This window comes from Arvicanthis niloticus, chromosome 6 (assembly GCF_011762505.2).
Source record: "Arvicanthis niloticus isolate mArvNil1 chromosome 6, mArvNil1.pat.X, whole genome shotgun sequence".
Classification (NCBI taxonomy): Eukaryota; Metazoa; Chordata; class Mammalia; order Rodentia; family Muridae; genus Arvicanthis; species Arvicanthis niloticus.
Window position 1 is genome coordinate 7,278,369 of NC_047663.1, and position 18,742 is coordinate 7,297,110.

The window sequence follows — 18,742 nt, forward strand, 5'->3', positions numbered from 1 at the left end:
CTCTTGCCAGCGCAGATGTGGCCACAGAGGCTGGGGGGAGAGTAGTCAGTTAAGGGTGGGTCAAACCTATGAGGACCGCCAATGGGTGAGGATGGGACATTTCCCACCACGTGCCACGTAACAAACTCTCTAACACGATCCTTCCTCTGGGAATAAACAGGGTGGGGAAAAAACAGTCAGAGTATATTTTCCAAAATACTGCAATTTAATTCTGAAAAGCACAAATGCCAGAGGCCCAGAGCTATGTGACTAGAGCTCAGGCAATCTGCTCAGAGCCCCAGAAGAGAACTGGGAGCCCAGGCTCCTCCCTGATCTGCCAATGAGATGGTCACAGAGAGCTTCCTTATCAACCCAAGTTTAGAGTGCTGACTTTGCTCTGGGAGCAAGATTTCTGCCTTGAAAGCAAATACAATAACCTCAGAAATGTGCAACACACACTTTCTTGGATCCCCAGTCTCTGCCCAACCTACAGAGATGTAGTAAAGCTTTCTGTAGGCCATGGATCTGCACACCTCCAAGTGTCCTTTTAAGGGTGAGGTCAGAGCTTCAGGACACACATGGCCTTGGGCCTCCAGGGCTTCCTTGTTGTTGTTCTCTGTACCCCAGACTTGCCCACACTACCTTGTTCTGCACACACTACATCAACTCACCCCCAGAAGGACAACTTCTAATCCTCTCAACCTGATCTAGTGGAAGAGGAAGAGATAAAACCATTTTGCCCTAGTGTTGGTCTGAATTTAAAGAAGAGAGCAGGGACAGAGAGCTGGGGCTTAATGGGAAAAACTGGACTATGGGTTTGTTCTGTTCCGCCTCCCACCCGTTCTCGGAGCCAACAAGTTCTTTATCTGGCTCTGACCTCTGCCTTAAATAGCTGTGGTGCTGTACACCTTGTCTCAGGATTGGGAGGGAGGGGAATTTTTTCCAGACTCTGACCTCTGGTGTCTAGGAACCCAGGTGGAAAGCTGACGAGAGAGGTTCCATGGGAGAGCAGGGCATCCCCTGGGATGTGAGGTCCAGAGAATAGGAAGGGATGTTTTCAGGTGCCCTACTGTGCGTGTGTGCTGGAGAAAAAGCATGTGCAGGCTTCCAGAAGGAGGGTCGGGAAAACCAGAGGTAGCTGAGCAGACTCACCCTAATAATTGCTATTCTTGTTATGACAATTTCCATGTCTGTCTTTCTTGAGACTTTGGACTAGCTCCCAGCACTAAAGCCCTTCTTATTGGGAAAGGCTGTTTTTCTTTCTGGGAGCAGGAAGAAGAGAAGTCTGGGGTCTCCTTCACCGCCTTAGTGAGGATAGGTGGGGGGTGGCATGGGGAGCACAACCAGCTCCCACGCCCTAGCAGTGCTTTGGCGCCCCCTGGTGCCATGTTGGTGCAGTAACATTCTTGCTAGGAGGGAGGCCCAGCCTTTTAGAACTTAGTCCCAGAAAGCAAAGGATCACCGAGTCCCTACCTATTTCGGTTTGGGGGCACACTGGTACCTTTTGTGTTATTAGTTTTTGTATATTAAGATAAAGTATGAGTATTTAATCCTTCCCATGATGCAGAGAAGATAAAGAAACTAGGGTAACAGCTACCTCCCTGGCAGAGACTGCCCACTGAACCCCCAGCTTCTCCTAGTTGGTGTGGCAGTTGGAGTAACTGCATCCCCAAGGCTCTCTGGGCCTCCTCTTAGCCCCTTGGGAGTCACACAAAGGAGCAGCAGCTGGAACGCTTCTTCTGGGACTCCACATAATCTCGGATCTGGAAGCTGGGCTCATCAGGGTGCCTCCCTGCACGGTATTTCAGCTCCCTGGAATAGGAAGAATCATGGGGTTGGGAGTGTAGTGCCAGACATTCCCCTCCCCCACCGCTGACTTTCCAGATTGCCTTCCATCCCTCCTCAGGCTCCCCTTCCCTGCTCAGCTCTTACTTGGCAATTGCCAGAAAGGCCAACTCCACATTCATGCCAGTCTTGGCACTGGTCTCCATGAAGGGAACACCATACTCCTGCCCAGAAGAGAATATCCTCAGGGCCTGCTTCTGGCCTCTCTCACCAGTCACCCAACCCCATTGCCAGTCACTTACCCTGGCCAGTGTCTCTCCATCCTCAGAACGGATCACCCTTCCGCTGCTTATATCTGCCTGTCAAGCCCATGTGGATCCATCAATTTCTGGGAAGGAAGCCTCCACCCCAGGAAGCCCATCTTTTGCCCCAGGAGCAAGCACTACCTGCCCTCTTCTGGTAGCCTGAGGGACTGCAGGCAGGTGTGATTGGCCTGGGGCCAGGGTTTCTGAGTTGCTCAGGCTGTGTGCCCAAAGCCAGCCCCGAGCACTTGGGGAGGTGTGTAACTCTAGCAAAGGGTGTGGTGACCCAACCTCATCAGGTGACAGCAGCTGAATTAAACCCTTTGTACTTAACCCCTGACCCTGACCCTGTCCATAATGACCTAAGGATGGCTGGCAGCTGAGTCACCTGGCATCTCTCTGGCGGCAGTTGAGGTTGTTGGTGGAAGGGGCTGCTACTAAAACTTTGGGGCAGGACAGGCAGAAGCCACAAGACATGTCTGACTCCCACACTGGAGACCTCAGAGTCCTCTGCTGGAAGGATTCAGGTGGCCATGGAGCTGGGTGGGGCTGGTGCTGAGGCAGTTCGAGAGAAAGGCCAGAGTGCACTGACTGTACCACAGAACCACTCACCTTGTTGCCTAGCAGCATGATCACCACATCCCTCTGGGCATACTCGTGAATCTCTGTGAGCCAGGCCTGTGGGAGAGGGGAAGCTGAGCCAGGCTGAGGCCAAGGACCAGGGTATTCTTCTCCTAGAGTGCTCTGTTGGGATTCTAAAACCACAAAAGGGCTCAATAATCAAAAGCAATGTGATCAGCTATGTGTGGGGACACAGGGTTTTATACTCCCTGCACAGAGGCAGGTAGACAGAATCGGAGGTTGGTCTGAGCAACATATCTAGACCCTGCCTCAAAACCAAAACAACCCAACAACAACAAATAGGAATTGGAGGTGGAGATGACTAAGGCTGACTGGGGATGTAATACAGTAAATACTTGCCTTGACAATACAAGACTCTAGGGTCCATCCATTATTCTATATTGCCTTTCTGACCAATAAGTACTGTGATCGATTAGTGATGTCTGCCATGAGAATAAGGATTGGAGATGGCCGTGTTATCCAGTTTCTATCCTTTTATACCTATCCGTCTTATCCCCTCAGTTTGCTTGTCAGTCCTCAAGGTCTAGAAGCACACAAAACCATAACAATGCTGTGCACAGAGTCGTGTTTGTATTTATTGGTTATGGCCTCTCTAATGGTTTGGCTGTGAGGACACAGCCACTCACTCTTCTTGAGTTGCAACCTGGCCTGGATGCATGTGGAGTTTTCTGCTTGGGCTTTCCTCCTGTGGACAACTGTCCAGGGTGGAGCTGGGACTGTTCTGAACACTTTGATATACAACACACTCGTGAATCACAGTCAGGGCACATACAGAACACATCAGCCTGCATGGCTTCCACGCCTACATGGCAATGGAATAGTCACTGCTGAGTGTCTTTGAAAGGTGACAGGTTCTATGGCCTACCTGTTTTTTTTACAGAATTGAAGCTATCTGATCTGCAGAAGTCCCATTCTGGCTGCTTATGACAGACAGGGTTGTTGGGATGGGGGAAGGACCTTGGGGAGGGGAGGACCTACCCTGATGTTGTCAAAAGAAGACTGGTTGGTGATGTCATACAACAGGAGCAAAGCTGGAGGGGAACAGATACAGAGAAGTTCAGGGCAACTGCAGAGATGCTGAGGAATAGGGAGGGGACAGAGGACAAGGGGACTTACCCTGAGCATCTCGGTAATAAGCATGGGTCACACTGCGGAAGCGCTCCTGTCCTGCAGTGTCCCAGATCTAGGAAGAGAGAGAGGTGGGAAGGAGGCAGGGCTAGCTGCTGACTGGAGGGTTCATGCTGTGGTGTGAGAGCTGTCTGTGAGATGGTGTGTGTGTGTGTGTATGGGGGAAGCCATTTCCGTCTCTGGGTTTCTCACAGTTCTTACTGGGTCCCGGGCATCTGATGACCTTTTTAATGGCTTTTCTGGGGTCCTAAACCCATTTACTGCTGTTTCTTCTTCTCCAGCCTAGGGGTTGGGGATCCTCAGAAAACTGGAGGTGGGGCGGATGAGGGAGGTTAAGCCCTGCTGAGGGCACTTTGAGTTGCCTTTGATAGGAGAAAGGCTGCCTGGGAACTGCTTTTTCTGTAGATATCAAACAAAGAAAAGCAGTTTCCTCTCATGGGCCCCACAGGAAGTTACCCCAGGCTGAGGCCAGGGCTGCAGGCCTGTGGTTCAGGTTGAGAAGCAAGCACAAGCTCCTCCCCCACCCCAGCTTCTGCCCGCACCTGAAGCTTCACCCTGGCACCATCCACTGTCACCACTTTATTCTGAAAGAGAAAAGGGCAGAGGGTCAGGATGGGAGGAAAGGGGAGGCTGGCCCCTGAATTCTGCCAATTTCCCGTCCTGGTCTCTCTCCAGGCCTGCAAGGTGGTGTGGTGAGCCTGAGACTTCTTCAGTCAATAGAGCAGTGAGGACCTGCTCCAAAATTCCACAGTTAATTGTTCTCATAACCTAGCCAGACAAGGAGAGCCTTCAAACCTGCCTGGTCCTCTGTTGGACTCAGCAGGCAGCACAGGGAGGGTGTGGGAGGCTCTGCCCCTTCCCCACATCAATCTGTCTCCCAGAGTTCAACTTTAGTGATGGGGCCAGCATCCGGAGGCCTTCAGAGGCTTGATCTGCAGGACCATCTTTCCTCCAGCTACCCACAATTCTCTCAATGAAGCCTCAGCAACTCCATCCACTGGGAGAAGCGTGAAGCTTCTCCTGCAGGTCCACCTGAGAGGTTAGGCCCTTTCTCTCTGGGATCCTTTGATATGCAGCACCCAGTGGTCCAGCTTGCATACTGACAAAGATAGAGATCTTAGATACCTGGGAGTGGGGAGTGGGGTGGGACACAGCCCTGAGATCTGTTGCCTCTGAATCCAGCCCTTCAGCTACTTGGCATTGCTCCTTGAAAACTGACCTTCACAGACGAGCCTAGGTCAGATGGCCACTAGCAAGGGGCCCTCAGGACTTAGACCATGAAACTACCTTGTTTTGGGGGACATTATCCAAGAGCAGAGAAGAAGGAGGGCAAGATGCCAACTCTAACCAGACTCCTTTGACCTAGCCATCTCTGTGGTCCTGGTGGGAGTACCTCTGGGGCCTTCCAGGCAGTAAGCCCCAAGTGCCTTCAGGATTCAAAGCAGACAAAGAGAGGGCACCCTTCTTGAGCCTGAGCTGTAGCCCAGCTCACTGCAGGAGGAGCCTGCAGTCACCTCACCCTGAAGTCTATGCCGACAGTGGCTATGAAGGTTCCGGACAGAAAGGCCCCGTCTTTGAATTGGATCAGGAAACAGGTTTTGCCGACGCCCGAGTCTCCAAGAAGCATCACCTAGGAGATGGGGGCAGAGGCAGTTAATGGCAACTGGGGAGGAGAAGGGGTCTTCTGGCATTTCAGATGCCCTGGAGAGGGTCAGAGAAGGAGAGAGGGTGGAGAAGGATGCCAGCAGGACAGAGGGACACTTGTCTCCAGTGAGCATGTCCCTGCCGTCACCATGCCTCTCTCCCCACAGTCTCCTTGCCTCATTCACCTAGGTTCTCTGTCTGAGCTTCTTGTACTAGTCAATGTCTTTGAAGCCAAGCTGAGACCTCCAAAGTGCTTGGAGATCCCCAGAGAACTTCACACTTTGTTGGTCTGTACCTCAGATATATATTTGTCCATTGCTGGACAGTGCAGCGATTACCGCTGCTCGGAGTGTATGCTCAAGTGTGCACAGGTGGGAGTGTATGCTCAAGTGTGCACAGGTGGGTGGGTCTCCACACAGAGAAAAGGACCTCTCCTCCAGTAGCCTACCAAAACTTGATGGGTGGGTGGGAGCATGGTGGTACAGGTCCTTCATCCCAGCATTTGAGAGGCAGAGGCAGGCAGATCTCTGTGAGTTCAAGGCTAGCCAAGGCTAAATAGTGAGAACTCCTCTCCCCATCTTTTTTTTTTTTTTTTTGGAGAGAGAGAAGACTTGAGGGGCAGGACATTTTCTTTAAATTACTATTGTTTGCATTTCCTTTTGAGTCAGACATTTATGTGGAAGTGTCTAATGAGGGCTTATGTTCATAATAGGCTTGCAGGAATTAGGGAAGACTGGAATTTATTCTGAGATGTGGAGCCGGTTAGTCTGAAGGTTTTAGCAGAAACCTCCCAAGAGGGACAAATGGCTGCAAACTGGCATCTTTGGGTCACTGTGGAGAACATGCAGGTATGGTGGAGGAACCCTTTGCCCAGTCATCTTGGAGAACGGAGGTGTAGAAACAACGCTGCAATGTTCCCAACTGCCTGGTTAGACTGTTAATAAGGTTGGAATTGCTTGGGGCTCTCTGCACTTGATAGTGGAACCAAATAGCTGAAAAGCTTTTCTTCCTTAGATGTGGGGTCTTGGGATTGATTAGTTGATTTTGATGCAGAGATGTCAGAGTCGGCCGAGAGGAGGGGATGCAAGGCTGAGTCGCTATATTATAAAAACCCTGCTGGGTGCTTTGGGGAAATTTTCATAATTTTTTTTGCTGCTTGTTCACCATAATAGGAAAAAAGCAGGGGTGGGGTGGGGGAGTGGGGCTCATTCCTTTGAGGCCTTTCTAGAGCTTGCCAGTATCTAGGGTCAACAAGATTGATGCAAACCATTTAGGACTCAGAGAAGAGTGCCCTGGGGTGGGTACCGCTTGCCTGAGACCCCAGACCTAAGGTGCTCCAAGGAGCTTTTCCCATCATGCTCTTTCCCCACAGCTACAAGACTCAGAACAGGGCCAAGTCTGGCAGGCTGGGGGGGGTCAGCTATTTTGCAGGTGCTGCTGACAGGTACTCTGATGGCTCTGGGGCCCCAGCCCCACAGGGGAGGGAGGGAGGAAGGGAAGGAGGGAGGGAGGCAGGCGAATACTGGTATTTGTGTACTTTACAGATCACAGCTGCCTTGAGCACATGATGCAGCCGTCACCCAGCCCATGGAGTCCACCAAACACAAACAGCTGCTCAGCCTTGCCACCACCTAGGTAAACAGCTCAGTTGTCCCGCAGGGCAAGGAGGTCAGGAGATCCCCATCAGCCTGGGGGCTGGCCATCAGCAGCTCCCTTCCCCCCCCCCAAGGACTTAGAGCCCCATTTCCTGCCACAAGCCCACACAGGACGCCTATCTCAACGTCTCTGGGTGGGTAGGCTGGCTGATTGGCTTCCCCTGAAACCCTGGTGTGTGTGTGTGTGTGTGTGTGTGTAGATGTTAGGCTCCTAGTGAGAGTGAGATCTGGTGTTGGGGAGGAACCAAGGCACTGAAAGAGACAGGCATCCCTCAAGACCAGGCTTCAGCTCTACCTGGCACAGATCTCACTTATCTCTCCCTAACCCTCTAGAGTGAGTGCAAGCTGCTGACTGACTCGGCATCTCCTTTTAGAGTTCCATGTACTTGCTTAAGCCAAGGACACAGATGAAGGAGGTGGTGACCAACGGGTGTCTATGATTCCCCCACGTCCTTTTGTGCACAGCATTCCTGCAGAACCTATGCACCCCAGAGAGTTGCCTTTAAGGCCGTCGGGGGTGGGGGTGGGGGTAGGGGTAGGGTGGGCCACAGTCACTAATTGCCATGTTCTTTCTCAGCTTCTGAAAATTCCCAAGTGAACTTGTAGGCTGGCTACACACAGCCTGGGGTGTTGGGAAGGAGCCATGAGATTATGTCTGGAGGCAGTGGGGAGGGAAGGGCGGGATTTACTGCTGAGCGGGGGTGGGGGACCTAAAACATTGCAAGTGTGTGACAGGTGTCACTTTTTGAGGCTTAGCTCAAAAAGGGCATTAACCTTGAGATGACTCTGCAGGCGGGGGATGCCCTGCTTATGTCTTTGGAGAGTCCCGATTTCCCAGCACTCCAAAGTGTGGCAGAAGAGAACTGGGTTTTTGTCCCCAGGGTGGGGAGTCTAAGTCCTTCTGATCTGCCTTACCCTATTCCCTCCGAGGTCAGTCTAGATCCCTAGAGACTGGGATGAACCCAGGGGTTATGCCCCAGACCAGAAACCCAGCTGACACTTCCGGAGAGGGGTGTAGACAGGGAAGGACAGGGTCCTAAGGCAAAGGACATCGAGAGGGATGTCCCTAAGTGCCGACCTGGGGGTCCCCAGCACTGAGCACAGAGCCCACCCACCTTGCCGGTGAGATCGTAGTTCGGACTGGAGGGCGGGGAGCGCTCAGGGGCCTCGCCATCCCCAGCGGTAGCAGCTCCTGGCGTGCCAGTCATGTCCCCGGACAGTCAGAGGTGAGCCCGGCTCACAGCAAGCGAGGGAGAGCGTGGAACCGCCCTGCCCTAGGCTCCGCCCACTCCTCCCTCCCCATCCACCAACCAGCTCGGACCCTGATAGACTCCTCCCTCCGTTCCGCCATCCCCCTCGACGACGCCTGCCAGACGCCTGAGACTAGCAGAATGCACGCCGGAGGGACTGGCAGTCCTCCTGAGAGACATTAGCCTAGTTTAGTGCTCTTACAGCACAGAATGAGTCCTGGTACAGGACCAGTCCATTAAGGTCGCAGTGGCGAAGTTAGATTGCCATCGAGGCAGCGGACCCGGGAGACCCAGCTAGCTGCGGAAGGTGTGGCGCTTGGTTTCCTACTGCGGCTGTGCAGAGTGGCCAGCAGGGCGCGCCCGAGCTCCAGACAGTTGACAGTTCCGTACTTACCTGAAGGCAAGAAGCTGGAAATGTCCCTGAGCAGTTTGACAGGAAGCTGCATTCTGAGGCTAGCACTCAAGCAGTTCTGATGGACTTGAAGCTCATCTGAGTCTACTTTTGTTCACCGACACTCACCTTGGGGCGCATTGACCATCTAGGGAGCTCCTGGGTGGTGTGCTAACACTTTGAGTCCTTTGTCGTGTTTCTCCCTTATTCGTTGGTCTAAGCCCCTAATGTCCCACCATGGGAATGTGGGTTTTTGAAGTCTACCTTTCCGAAGGGGCAAGGTAGGGGCAGCATTATTTTGGCGAGGCCTAGGCCTAGCCACCGAATGGTTGCCACATGAATTCATGAAATCGTGGGTCATTTTGAGCCGTTTCCAGTACAGCCCCGGAGCCCAGCAGCTCCTGATGACAGGAGATGTGGAGAATCTGGGGTTGCACATACCAGAGCTCAGTGGCTTGTGTCCACAGCTTTCAATATCCCAATGTTGTATAGAAGGGAACAGGATGGGGGACTGGTTGTGGGGTGTAGGAAGGGCCCCTCAACTTTTTAGGTGAGGGCTGGCTTTTGGGTAATGATGACTTGGGAACTGGCTGTGTGTATCAGCAGGAACTATTTCATGGCAGCTGAGAGGAGAGCCCAGAGCCAGGATGGAGCTTGACTTTGTCGAGGTGGGAATTGGAGAGGGGTAGTGGCTTGCCCCTTGTTCACCTTCCACTGAAAACAAATATTATGGGGGTACATCTTGCCCCCCAAGAGATATGTTGAAGCCCCAGGCACTGGTACCCAGAATGTGTGTGTCCTTCCTTGGCAACAGGAACATTAGAGATGTAGGTTAGAATTGGGTCATGCTGGAATAGGGGCTCCATGCTGGTTAATATTGCTCATCAACTTGGCAGGACCTAGAATCATGCCTGTGAGGGATTATCTTAAGTTAACAAGTTAACCGAGGTGGGAAGACCCACTCTAGAGAAGGGCAGCATGAAGAGGAAGTGATCACACCTCTCATTGTTCTCTGTTGCTTGTCTGCGGATCAGCTGCCCCAGGCTCCTGCTGCTGGGACTTTCCCCGCCATGATGGACTCTAACCTCCAAACTTCCTTTCTTAACAAGCTGTTTGTGTCCGGGTATTTTATCACAGCAACAGGAAAATTAACTGAGACAAGCCCCTAACCCAATGCGACTGTGTTATGAGGAAAGGTTTGAAGCAAATGGGAAGAAAGCAGAGGCAGGAATATTTGATAACCCCGAGGAGCATGAACGGTGCCCCGAGCTAACAGATGTTGGGAGGCTGTAGGGAGAATTCTACTGGGATACTGCTGACACCTTGGTTCGGGACTTTGGTTTGTGTTGTTGGCTCAATATTATTTTGGGAGGAGGCAGAAGCTTCAGGGGTTGGGGCTTAGCTGGTGCTAGGGATTGGTTCTAAAGCTGTCTCAACTCAATTTGGCTCCCAAAGGCCGAGGTCCTAGAAGCTGAGGGTCTCCGCCCCACGATGGATTTGGCAGTAAAGAATTGCCATGCAGTCAATGGCTGGGCAGGTAGACTGGGGCGGGTCCTGGGGATTTGTGAGGGCGAGCAATCAGGGATAACACAGGAAAATAGCGGTGATTCGATTCGGAGCGAGATGGGTCAGATTTAGAGCTGCAGAAGAAAAAAAAAATCATCCAAAATGTAGGTGGGAAGGGAAAGTGGCCCTGTGGGAGGGCGCCCAGAACGTAACAGGGCAGTGAAGATAGAACATAGATTTAGAAGACGTTGAGTCAGGAGTATCAGAGGGAAATGTATGCTAGCTGGTCAGAAGATTAGAACTGCCTAGCCTTTGAGCTAGTCAAGACAACAAAAATAAGCTTGTGTGTGTGTGTGTGTGTGTGTGTGTGTGTGTGTGTGTGTGTGTCTTTCGCGAATCCAGAGGGCTCTGGCGGGTGCAGCATGCGTGCACTTGACCCTCTGGGAGCCAAAATGGTTTAGCTAAGCTTGCCACTACAGCTGGAGCTAAGCTACTGGTCACAGGTTACACTCGTTTTAGAAGGATGGGTTTGGGATGGAGCAAACCAGGCACCTCCAGAGACAACAGAGATAAAAAATATTCTTACAGCCAGGCAGTGGTGGTGCACGCCTTTAATCCCAGCACTTGGGAGGCAGAGGCAGGTGGATTTCTGAGTTTGAGGCCAGCCTGGTCTACAGAGTGAGTTCCAGGACAACCAGGACTACACAGAGAAGCCATGTCTTGAAAAACAAAACAAAATAAAACAACTCCCCTACTCCCCAAAAAAACATTCTTACAGAGAACCAGGGAGAGTACAGTCCTTTTTCTGGGCAATGCTTGTTAGCATCTCTGAGTTATGTTCCCTGGGCCAGCAGCATGCAGACAGTGACGTATGGATGAGCCATGCTTTGTCCCCTGAGATGCTGTATTATCCTGCGGTGTGCTCAAGGGCAGTCTTGAGACAGACAGAAGCATGAGGGCCTTAAGGACCTTCAGAGTGGAGCTGTGTAGAAGAGAGGCTCACCAAAGGGCAGGGAATCATTAGATACAACCTTCAGGCCAGAGAGAATGTTCTAGAACACAACACCAAGGCTTTCTGACCTCTGCTCTGATACTGTGCACATGCCCCGACAGCTCGTGTCTCTCCCATAGACATCTCACGTCTTATCTCTCCCATAGATGCTCACATCTCACGTCTTACCACAGTCACACACTCTGACACTGACACTATAGCACAGGCATGCCTCACATGCACACTTCACGCAACCCCTTAACATGCAAGCTTCATACCACAAACACACACTCTACATTTCATGCTGTGTAACATCATAACACCCATCTCCTGTTGTAGTACAAGAATATGACTTGTACTACATACCTCACTTCACCCCAGGCAGATGCATGTTTCTCAGCACATGGAAACCACAGACATAATTTGCATTACACCATGAACACATAAAACACATCAATGCCCTCATGCCCTCAAATTGACCCCATAACTCACATCTTCAACTGATGCCCAAATCACTCTCAAATATAAACCACTATAAATTACCCAACCTCTCTCATGCCCCCAGATGTGAAATGCACATGCACACCACATTGTCCTCCAATCAGAAACCCTCTACTGTTCTGTAGGATACTCACACAGTCTTTCTGATACAGGGTGGGCCAGTGACACCGGCACCTCTCCTGCCTATTTGGAGGAACACTGGGGTTCCTCCCAGACATGCAGATGGACTAAAGAAAACCCCAGGGCTGTGAAGCACATAGCCCACTGACTGCAGGGTCTAGATGTGGAGGGGAGACTAGGGTAGAGGCTGGAGCAACAAAACTGATGCTCAGGTTTTGCAAACCGTGGTGCATAGATTACCCACAGCATGGCTCCTGGGGCCTTTTCAAAATGCAGACTCTATGTCCCTATGATGGTCCTACTAAAGCAGCCTCTGCAGGTTTTTACGTATGTCCAATGAGTGTTGAGAGGCACGGGCCTCGATTGTGTGCTACTTTGACCAGAAGATGGGGGAGTTTAGACAACAACAACAACAACAATAACAACAAAACAATTCACAGTTGTGGCTTGAGATGGCTCAGTGGTTAAGAGCACTGGCTGCTCTTCCAGAGGACCTGGGTTCAATCCCCACCACCCACTTGGCAGCTCACAAGTATCTAACTAGAGTTCCAGGGGATCAATGCCTTCTGGTTTCCATGGGCCCTAGGCACACAGGTGGTACACAGACACACGTGCAGGCCACTCAGCCAAACACATAAAGAATAATAACAAAAAATTAAAATATCTCACTGAGCGATAGGTCAATCAGCAAGGATCTTATAGTCACTATCTCTAGGACCGGTATTGGAAGAACACCCAATTTCCTTCAGCATCCTTGTCCAGCAGGAAGTGGGAGAGTAGCTGCTGTGCCAAGATCCAGCTGTTTGGGGCATGGGGATGGACTTGGGGAGAGAAGAGGGTCCCTGGCACTAAATATAACAGTGTACAAGTGAATAGGCACTGTCACAATTGTACTCTGGCTGGGCCCCATCACATTTCCTCTATGTGGTTCCTGCTCACTGTTGTGGTGGGTATTTCCCTATATTTGGGTCCCAGCTGTAGAATATGGTTGTGCTTGCTTGTGGTTCAAGGTCCTGCTCGTGACCCAAGTGTTCCCAGGCTCAAGCTTCACTCAAGCTGCCAACTGTTTGGATGCTTGCCTGGGCTTAGTACAGTTGAGGCTACAGAAGGCTGTCCTGAGGTTAGCAGGACACTCATCTCAAGGCTGGGCTACTTGGTTTTCTCTGCCTGACTACATCCATTCTTCTTGCTCATAGATAGTCCTTGCTTAGTTTTCTTGCCAAACTAGTAGCTGAGTTCAGAGGAGAGACCCCACGGGCTGTTAGGGTGTCAATCAGAATTTCCAGACCCTGGATCACCTACTCTCTGCTCTCCAAGTCAGGAGCAAGGGTAGGTGAAAAGATGTAGGTCTGACTGGGAGAGAAGAGTGACATCAGCTGGAGGAGACCATCCCTGGCACAAAGACATACATCTCACTTCCAAACAGACTGACCCAAGGCTTTAGGCATTATCCAAATAGCCTTGGCCTTCGGGACTCGGTCCTACCTTGTTTCACCTTCCTCCTACAGAAGGCGGGGCTCAACTTGTCTAGTTTTGGGAGCACTTGGGTGATGATGTTTCAAGACAGATTCTAGTCAGACAACTCACAGACTGGCCAGCTCTCCATTCTCATTCACCTCCTGGGCATTACCTATATCTAAGCCCAGGCTGGACCCTTTCTTTCTTTCCTATGACCTCTTGGGAAAGTCTGTTTTTGGGTTTCCTCCCTCTCTTCCCACCAGTGTAGATACTTTGTCCCAACCCCAAACGTGACGTCACAGGCCCCGTGTTTTGGTCGGTCTAGAGATTTTCAAACTCCCATTCAGTTCAAGACCTGCTCTCCCAGTCTCTGTAACACTAGGATTCTGGAGACCGAGCAGCGTGAGATAGGGGAAAGCCGAATGGAGGGCCTTTCCGAGTATTCAGGGGGATCAGGGACTAGCTGCAAGCATGGAAAATCGGGGAGGCAGGGGTATATGGCAGAGCAGGACTGCTAGTCTGTGGAGAACTGTGGGGGAAGGAGCCTGAACCCACTTTCTGTTCGGACCCCACTCACGCACCCACACCCAGGTGCTGTGTCCCAGAAGAGAGCAAGTGCTAAAAACCAGACTTCAGTCCTCGCCTGCTGGCTCCCAACCCATGTGGCTATGCTGAGTTCACACCTTCTGTAAGGTCATGTGTCTTAGCCCTTGCTGATTCATTGCTGCCGTGGGGTTGACCTGAGTATCTATATCCAGATACCCCTATTTTGTGTTTAGACTCAAAGTGGAACGGAGCCTCCACACCACCCAAGGCCAAAGGGCAACCTCTTCCAGTCCCCATCAACTTGCCTGCATCTCTGGAGACAGTTTGCTTACTGGTTCTTTTAATGGCCTCACCTGTTCTGGCTGACATCCTGGCACACACACAGAGGCTCCATGCTGGCAGAAGCAATGGGTACTTACTGTGAATCCGATGCCCACGGTGGCTGAGAAGGAGCCAGGGATGAACTTCCCCTGGTCAAACTGAACCAGTAGAGATGTCTTCCCAACGCCACTGTCACCAACCAGAATGGTCTGAAAAGGCAGCAATAGAGACAGAGGATTTCAGGTGGATTAGTTGTGATTGCAGGAGGTGACTCTTCTTGTACACGTGCACACACACATACACACACATGTACATACACACTACACATCTACACATGTACATACACACACATGCACACACCACACACACACACCTACACATGTTCATGTACATACACACACATGTGCATATCACACACACATGTACACACCACTATATACACATATACATACACACATGCACACACCACACACACAGACACACACATACATACACCACACACTTACACATGTATATACATACACATGCACATACCATACACATTTACATATGTGCATGCATATACACACATGCACACACATCACACATACATACACCATACACCTACACATGTACATACACACACATGAACACATGCCCCCCCCAGAGTATAAAAATATATACATGCATGAGTATACAGTACATAGAAGTATACAGATAGGCACAAACACATACATATATAATACACAAATACATCTAGAAATATGTATGCCAATATAAAAGCACCCAGATAGGGCTGGCAAGGTGGCTCAGCAGGTAAAAATGACTGCCACCAAGCCTAGCAACAGCCTGGGTTCAATCCCTGATACCTACCTGGTAGAAAGAGAGACATACTCCAGCAAGATGACCTTTGACCTCCGCATGCACACTGGCATGTGACCCAACCCTGGTAATATACACAAAACCTCACAAATGAACACATACTCACTGTACAGACAGAGGCACTTAGACCTAGATGTACATACATGTACATGCATGTATATACACACACACACATGCATGTGCACACCTCCCACACACATCTTGATTTTTTTTTATTGAAGTGTTTAGAGGAAAACTATCCCACGAGCACCTGAGATAACCATACGAACATGCCATACGGATTCCCTCCCATCCCCAAGCTTATCTGACCTGGAGGCCCTGCTGCTGTGTTCTGATGTCCATTATTGCTGTGTTTGCACTGGGTCACGTGGCTCATGGACAATCCCGAGGCCAAGGCAGAACATGGAGGGGCCACTGTGTCTGTTCTGTTCCTGGGGGACACTAGACTCCTCTAACAGCCGACTGTAGTTCCAGGACCGCTGCCCCTGGGATTCTGATACATGTCAGAGCCGAACACTTCCCTGGCTCCCAGCTCCTGCCTTGTTATTCATATAAACATTTCCTTCGATAAAATCTTTGCACATTTCATTTCATGTTGGTGTCTGCTCCTTGGAAGACCGGATAACATGATGGATCTCCTATGTGTGCTAGTCCAAAAAGACCCAGGTGTGGAAAGCAAGATCAGGATACCGAGGGCGAGCCTGGGGAATATTTCACTGCTGGCCCTGGGACAAAGCCTTGGAGCAGACAGTGTCCCAGAAAGAGGAGAATTTTAGGAAACACTACAAAGGTCACTCTCCCCTGGGAGGTCGGTACTGAGAGGAAGCAGAGTGAGAATCAGCCTGGAAACTTGGGCAACGTGTTTCAAAAGGAATCAATCATAAGTCACAGCACAGAAGCATCCATGAACAATTCAGGGATGAAGGATGGATAAGAAGACAAAGGCCTTGATCTCAAGGTGTGCAGTGAGTGGCCTCTTTCTAAAGATGATCACTGAGGGCTGTTGAAAGGCTCAAGAGAGGCAAACTTCATTTGCATTCACAAAGACACAAAAGCAGAGAGATTGCCGAGCCTCCTGGGGTCAGGTGCAGGCTCTCCAGCCACTTCGGGGTTCTGACCGGCATGGAAGGAAATCAGTAACAGAGTAGGCTGAACACAACATTATCTCTGTGATGTTGACCTTGGATGTCTCCTGACTATGCCTCTTCAACCTCTACCTGTCAAATGACATTCGGCTGGGCTTTCATTTCCTCTTTGGTTAAAGAGCACCATTTTCTTGTTATGAATAGTGGCTTTGTTAATTTGCATCTCACATTAAACTTCCCCAGGCTTCAAGATATACTTCCTAGAGAGAACAGTCTAGAAGAGCCTGGGTGCCCTGGTTCACTTCCTAGAGGACATTGTAGACTCAATTCTTTCTTCTTATGCCCGTTTCCTTTACAGGGTGAAGACGCCCAGGTCTTCAGTCACTCCCTCTGACAGCAGCCTTGTCTTGGAACCTGTGTGGACTTAGTGGGGACTGGAGTTCAGCTCTTCAGACCCAAACTGAACTCAGGCTTGGGACAGGGCCTGCTCTCGGTTGGTCTTTTTAGCATTAAAAATCTACTGATGGAACTGGAGGGGTACCTCAGCAATTAAGACACCACAAGGCAGCTCACAACCATCCATAACCCTAGTTCCAGGAGATCTGATGCCCTTTTCTGATCTCTAGGGGGACCAGGCATGCACGTGGTGCACATATATATAGTCAGACAAAATAGTCATGCACATAAAATAAAATAAACATTCTAAAAAGAATATACTGACAATTGTGCTGAGAGATTTTTATGCTTTTTAAAAAGCATCTCCTTATGTAGCTAGGTCCTAGAACTCATTATGTAGAGCAGGCTGGCCTCAAGCTTTTAGGGGTTCTTCTGGCTCTACCTCCTGAGTGCTGGGGTAACATGCATGTGCTGGTCCTGCCTGGTTGTCAAGAATTTTTTTCTTTTTACTCTGGGTAACCATAGAGAGCTCTGAGCTCATCAATAACAAGCATTGTTGGTTATGTCCCCTTAAACCCAGAACTTTCCTTAGCCCCTTTATTGTCTAGATTAGAAAGTTCTTACAGCTGGGCAGTGCTGGTGGGCAGTTTTAATCCCAGCACTTGGGAGACAGAGGCAGGAGGATCTCTGTGAGTTCAAGGTCAGCCTGCTCTACAGAGTGAGTTCCAGGACAGCCAGGGCTACACAGTGAAATGCTGTCTCAAAAAAGCAAAAAAAAAAAAAAAAAAAAAAAAAAAAAGCTAAAAGTTATTACCCTTTATTTATCTATATATTTAGTGTGTGTGCATGTGTGTGCATGTGCGTGTGCATGTGTGTGTGTGTCTGTGTATACCTGCACATGCTCTGATCCATGTGTGCGGAGGTCACAGAACAATTGGCAGGTGTTGCTTTTTTTCTTCCAGCCTGTGGATACCATCGCTCCTTCTGCCATGTTTTTCTCTGAGGTGTCAGGCTCGGCAGCAAACACCTTTGCCTGCTGAGACATCTCTCTGGCCCCCATTGTCCAGAGGTTTTTTTTTTTTTTTCTTTTTCTTTTTTTTCTTTTTCTTTTTTTCCTTTTTTCTATGATTTCTTTCTTCCAGAACACTTCTGAAAAATTAATTAATTAAGTTAATGAAGCTGGACCAGCAAGATGGCTCAGTTGGTAAACTGCTTGCCTTGCAAACCTGAGAAGCCAAGCTTGATGCCTCGAACCCCTGAAAAGGTAGCAAGAGAACAAATTCTGTACTCTGATCTCCACATGTGCGTCTACACACACACACACACACACACACACACACACACACACGTCATGCTCATACACACGTAATACTACTAAATAACAAAAAGTTAAAAGTTAATGAATCCTGGTTCTGGCCCAAACCTTTGTGTGAACTGTGTTCCTTTCATCTCTTCTGCTTTGAGAAAACATCCCTTGCATCTCAGGTGGCTTTGGGCTCCGATCCTCCTGCCTCTGCTGTCTAAGCTGGAGTTGCAGGTGTGTACCACCATGGGCTGAGTTACTTTTCTTAAATCACTTTATTAATGTCTGCCTTTGCATCTCCTTCATTTACAAAGAAGGTAGTTTATAGTAGGCTCATATGTGCCAAAGTGTGGTTTAAGAAAGGGCACAGGCCACAGAGAAAAGGAGAGAGAGAGAGAGGGAGAGAGAGAGAGAGAGAAAGAGAGAGAGAGAGAGAGAGAGAGAGAGAGGGAGAGGGAGAGAGAGAGAGAGAGAGAGAGAGAGAGAGAGAGAGAGAGAGAGAGAGAGAGAGGATATCCAGGATCAGATGGCCATCACTGATTTGAGCGTTCCATTTGGTTTCACCTTCCTGAGTGTCAAGACAAAATGGGGAACCAGACATGTTTCTGTGGTATTTGTATGACAAAGTCTCTCTGACCAGTGACTCTTCTCTCCAGACATGTGACAGTAAGAGTCACCCTTAGTGACAATGTGAGCAATAGCCTTTATGCCTGAGATGTAAAGCCTTTTTTTTTTTTTTTTTTTTTTTTTTAATAGCTCCTGTGGGGCAGACCTTTTTAAAGCAGGAGCCCCATAGTAAACCACGGTGCATTATCGGCCTCTCTGTGTCCTAGACCAAGACCAAATGGTGTTATCCTGGACTCCATCACTCAGAGGCA

The 18,742-nt window shown here is 49.9% G+C and overlaps 1 protein-coding gene across 4 annotated transcripts in view; it reads right to left on the bottom strand.

The window, feature by feature from the left end:
* Positions 1–184: 184 nt before the first annotated feature.
* The window catches only part of Rab37 (RAB37, member RAS oncogene family), a 67,421-nt gene continuing 48,863 nt past the window's right edge, over positions 185–18,742 (bottom strand). Inside the window, exons 2-10 of one of the 4 annotated variants that reach the window (XM_076935492.1) lie at positions 14,318–14,428; positions 5,356–5,466; positions 4,379–4,420; positions 3,825–3,891; positions 3,687–3,739; positions 2,679–2,744; positions 2,067–2,123; positions 1,912–1,988; positions 185–1,791 (exon numbers count right to left, since the gene is read on the bottom strand). In XM_076935492.1, coding sequence (XP_076791607.1) covers positions 1,686–1,791; positions 1,912–1,988; positions 2,067–2,123; positions 2,679–2,744; positions 3,687–3,739; positions 3,825–3,891; positions 4,379–4,420; positions 5,356–5,466; positions 14,318–14,428 — 690 coding nt within the window. In that variant the 3' untranslated portion in view covers positions 185–1,685. The other 3 variants (XM_034507976.2, XM_034507977.2, XM_076935493.1) reach the window with 3 other exon arrangements.